At 66.0% G+C, this 4,277-nt stretch overlaps 1 protein-coding gene across 1 annotated transcript; it reads right to left on the bottom strand.

The window, feature by feature from the left end:
- Nucleotides 1-228: 228 nt before the first annotated feature.
- FOXD3 (forkhead box D3) lies at nucleotides 229-1,509 on the bottom strand. Its single transcript, XM_013950818.2, has one exon. It carries the CDS (start codon nucleotides 1,488-1,490, stop codon nucleotides 279-281), a length of 1,212 nt encoding a protein of 403 aa, XP_013806272.2. The 5' UTR covers nucleotides 1,491-1,509; the 3' UTR covers nucleotides 229-278.
- Nucleotides 1,510-4,277: the final 2,768 nt, after the last annotated feature.

Below are 4,277 nucleotides of genomic sequence, written 5' to 3'. Positions count from 1 at the left end.
AATAAAAACCCCCGAAAGCGACGTCAGCGGTTTCCCATACAAATATGTACAAAGGCCGGCGGTGCCGCTCGGCGTTACCTGTGCCGCTCGGCTCCGCGCCGCCGCGCCGCCGTCGGGGGGGCGCCGCCGGCCGCTGCGGCCGCTCCTCGGCGGCGGGGGCGGCCGGGCCGGGCCGGGCCGGGCCGAGCCGAGCCGGGCCGGGCAGAGCCGAGCCGAGCCGAGCCGAGCCGAGCCGGGCCGGGCCGAGCCAAGCCGGGCCGCGGCGGCCCCGCGGCTCCCTACTGCGCCGGCCACTTGGCCTGCACGGCGGCGGCGGCGGGGGCGGCGGGCTGCAGGAACTGGCCCGAGATGATGTTCGTAGGCACGCTGAGGATGGGGGCGATGGCCGCCGTGGTCCGCGCCAGCGCCAGCGGCTGGTGGGCCACCAGGCCCGACTGCACGGTGACGGGCGGCCGCAGGAAAGTCTGCGCGCTGGCGGCCGAGCTGGCGGCCGGCACGCCGATGATGTTCTCGATGCTGAAGGACGGGCGGCTGCTGGGCTCCGACTTGATGATGGAGCCGGCGGCGCCGAGGCTGTTGAGCTGCAGCTGGAGGCTGGGGCTGAGCTGCGAGTTGAAGGCTTTGCGGCTGAGCTCGCTGGACGGCAGCAGCGGCACGGCGGGCGGCAGCATGGGCCCCACGGGCGGGATGTAGGGGTACTGCAGCGCGGCCGCCGCCGCCGCCGGGTGCGCGTAGGCGCCCGGGTGCAGCCCGTAGGGGCGGCCGTAGGGGCCGGCCAGGCTGTAGGCGCCGAAGCCCTGCATCATGAGCGCCGTCTGGTCCCGCAGGTGCTCCTGCTGGTGGCGCTTGAAGCGCTTCCTGCGGCGCAGGAAGCTCCCGTTGTCGAACATGTCCTCGGACTGGGGGTCCAGCGTCCAGTAGTTGCCCTTGCCCGGGTTGCCGGGCTCCCGGGGGATCTTGACGAAGCAGTCGTTGAGGGAGAGGTTGTGGCGGATGCTGTTCTGCCAGGCGGGGAACTTCTCCCGGTAGTAGGGGAAGCGGTTGCTGATGAACTCGCAGATGCCGCTGAGCGTCAGCTTCTTCTGCGGGCTCTGCAGGATGGCCATGGTGATGAGCGCGATGTACGAGTAGGGCGGCTTCACCAGGCTGCTCTTGGGCTTGCTCTGCCCCGCCGCGCCGCCGCCGCCGCCGCTCGCCCCCTCGTCCCCGCCGCCCGCCTTGCCGCCCTCGGCCGCGCCGCCGGGCGCCGCCTCGGCCGGGCTGCCGCGCCCGCTGCTGCCGCTCTCCGCGCCCGCGCCGGGCTCCGCGGGCAGCGCCGGCTCGGCCGCCTCGTCCAGCGGCAGCCGCGGCAGCGCGCCGGGGCTGCCGGCCTCGCCGTCGCTCTCCTTGCCCAGCCCGTCGTCGCCCTCGCCCACCACGTCGATGTCCACGTCCTCGGCCGCCAGCACGGTCTGGCCGGACATGTCGCTGCCGCCGCCCGACAGGGTCATCCCCGCGCCGGGGCCGGGGCCGGGGGGCGACGGGCGCGGGCGGCGGCGGCAGCGGCGGCGGCGGGGCGCCCGGGGGCTAGAGCGGGGCGGCCCGTTTGCCGGGCGCGGCGCCGTCCCCGCGGGGCATGCGGGGGCCGAGCCCGGTCCTCTCGCGTCCGCGGCGGCGGCTCCCGGCGGCGGCGGCGGCTCCCGGCGGCGCGTCCCGCGGCGGCTCCGGCGCGGCCTCGCGCGGGCGCCCGGTCACCTCCGGCTCCTCGGCCCGCTGCCGGCCGCGGGCATCCGCGATCAGGCGGCGGCGCCGCCGGCTGCCGCCCGCCGCGCCCGCGGAGGGGCAGCGCGCATGGGGCCGCGCCGCGCCGCCGGCGCCTCCGGCCGCCTCGGCGCCTCTTCGCTCCGGCTCCGCGCCCGCGGCCCCACCGCGCCCGCGGCCGCTTCGCTCCTCTCTCTCTTTTTTTCCCCCCCTCTCCCCCTTTTTTTTTTTCCTCTCCCTTTCCGGAGGGAGGGGGAAAGGCTTCCCAGCGGCCGAGCGGGCGAGGGGCGGGGGCAGCGGCCGGGCCGGCGCGGGCGCTCGCTCGCTCGCCACTTTGCAAGTCCTTTTTTAAAGACTGCCTGATAGATTACTTTCCCGTTAAAGATATACTCGGCGGCGGCGCCACGTGACGCCCTGACGTCAGGCGCCCCGCCGTGAAGTCATGCAAAACTCGAGTTGTTTCATGCACTGTCAACAAAGAGCCGCCGCGGCTCCGCTCGCCCCGCGCCCGCGCATCCCCCGCGCCCGCGGCCCGGCCCGGCTCTGCCCCGCCGCCGCCGCCGCCTCCAGCAGCGCCAAAGGTGGGACGGACTCTGCGGAACGGCAAAAGCGAGCGAGGCAAGCGGCCCTCCTGAGCGGGGCGCGTCAAAAGTTAGCGCGTTTTGCTTTCGGGCTTTTTTTTTTTAATTTTCCCTGGTGGTTTTTCCGTTTTTTTGTATATATTTTTTTTTCATGGCTTGGGGTGGCGGCGGCTTGACCGCCGGCCGGCGCGGGACAGCAGCGCGCTCGCCGGCTAAACGCGCGCTAAGCGGATGCGCCCTCCTAATAACGCTTAAAAACAACCCGTTCTGGCTCTGAAATCACTTTTCTGTGTTTTTTCAACAGTAGCACCAGCTGGAAACGGAAGATCAGAAAATGGCTATTGATTAATCTATTAGATTAGTTGCAGAGAGAAATAAAAAGACGTAAAATAACAAAGGGAAACTATAAATAAAGAAGCCTCTAGCTGGTTCCTTTTTTTTTTCCCCCCTCTCTCCCAGAGGTGTTAACGACTTAATCATTGCGGGTGTTAGCATATGAAAAAGTAGGAAATGAGGGAGTGTGTGTGAATGTGAGGACCGTATTCACGCAGCCCCAGGTAAGCCCTGGCCCGAGGAGAGGGGCTGCAGGAGCGGGGGGGGGGGGGGGGGGGCGGCTCCGGCGCACATCCGAGCCCCTTTGTACCGCGGAGAAGAAATAACACCTGGGCCAAGCGGAAACGCATTGCTCAGAGGGCTTTTCTTTTTAAATAGTGCCGCTAATAACCCCGCCGTGTTATTGTAATGGCCACACGTGTTTTTGGATTTAAGTAAATACAATTAAATTAGGAAGCAAAAAAAAAAAAAAAATATGTGGCAGGACCGAACAATTTCCGACGAGCGATTATTGTTTATAAAAGGCAAATAAACTCCCCGCCGCAGCCGCCCTCCCTCCCTCCAAGGGCGGCAGGAGCCTGGGAAACGGCTGTGTTAAGGCCGGGCCGCCGCGGTGCCCCTCGCCGGGGCTCCCATAACCCGCGCGGCGCGGACACGCGTGGGCGCCCACGCGGCCTCCCGCTCGCGGAGCGTCGCGCACACGCACACACCAGCGCCGACCCCCCTGCTCGTGCCGCCACGGCTCTGCCGGCGAAAAGGGAGGGAAAAAGCTCCGCTCCGCAGCTCTCCCCCCCCCCCCGTGTTTCATGTGTTGCGCTTTTCCTCGACGCAATAAAAGTCAGATTAATTGATTCATACCGTTAATTACGGTGCTTAGCGTGAAAAGCAACGTTTCCCCTCCGTGAGGGCTGTTGTGGGCGCCCCGTGCCCGGGCGGCGGAGCGGGGCGGCCCCGGGGGCGGCGGCAGCGCGTCCGGCCTGCGCGGCCCCCCGCGCCCCTCCGCGCCCCTCCGCGCCGCCCCGCGCCCGAGGCTCCAGCTGCCAGCGGCGAAGTTTAGGAAAGTATTTGGGAGCCCGTCGCGGGGGAGGCTCCTTGCCGATCGCTGCTAAAACCCGCAAGTCCTCCTAGCCGGAGTGGGGAGGGAAAAGGGGGAAGCAAGGAGGAAAAAAACCGCCGCTATAATAATAAGCAAACTTTCCCAGAAATAACCCCATAAGGAAAGATGGCTCGCAGCCACCTCGGCTGCTGAAGTTGAAGGGCTTAACGCGGAGCAGGACCAGGGGCTGCACCCAGCAAAGCAATAAAATAATTAAAGCAGCGTATGCGGAGGTGGGAACCCACAATAATGACAGCGCCAGAAAGAGAAAGTGGGCGCACGGAGAGATAGATAGAAAGATAGATAGATAGATAGATAGATGAATAGGTAGATAGATAGATTTAGCAACAGGAGAAAAACAAACTGTATCTCCGGATCGATACGGAGTCAAATAGAGACTCGGCTAGCATCAGGGAAAGAGCGGGTTGAATAAGTTATGATAGAGAGGAAGAAATTAATTACAACTCAATTTGATTCTAATACGGCAAAGCAAGTTCCTAGCTGAGAAGCGAGTTAAAAATAAATCC

This window comes from Apteryx mantelli, chromosome 8, assembly GCF_036417845.1.
Source record: "Apteryx mantelli isolate bAptMan1 chromosome 8, bAptMan1.hap1, whole genome shotgun sequence".
Lineage (NCBI taxonomy): Eukaryota > Metazoa > Chordata > Aves > Apterygiformes > Apterygidae > Apteryx > Apteryx mantelli.
Note: the sequence above shows the minus strand (reverse complement) of the source record. Positions and strands in the feature narration are given on the sequence as shown.

What these genes read in the sequence shown, in the direction of transcription:
- FOXD3 (XM_013950818.2), bottom strand. Translation starts at nt 1,490, where the DNA reads ATGACCCTGTCGGGCGGCGGCAGCGACATGTCCGGCCAGACCGTGCTG.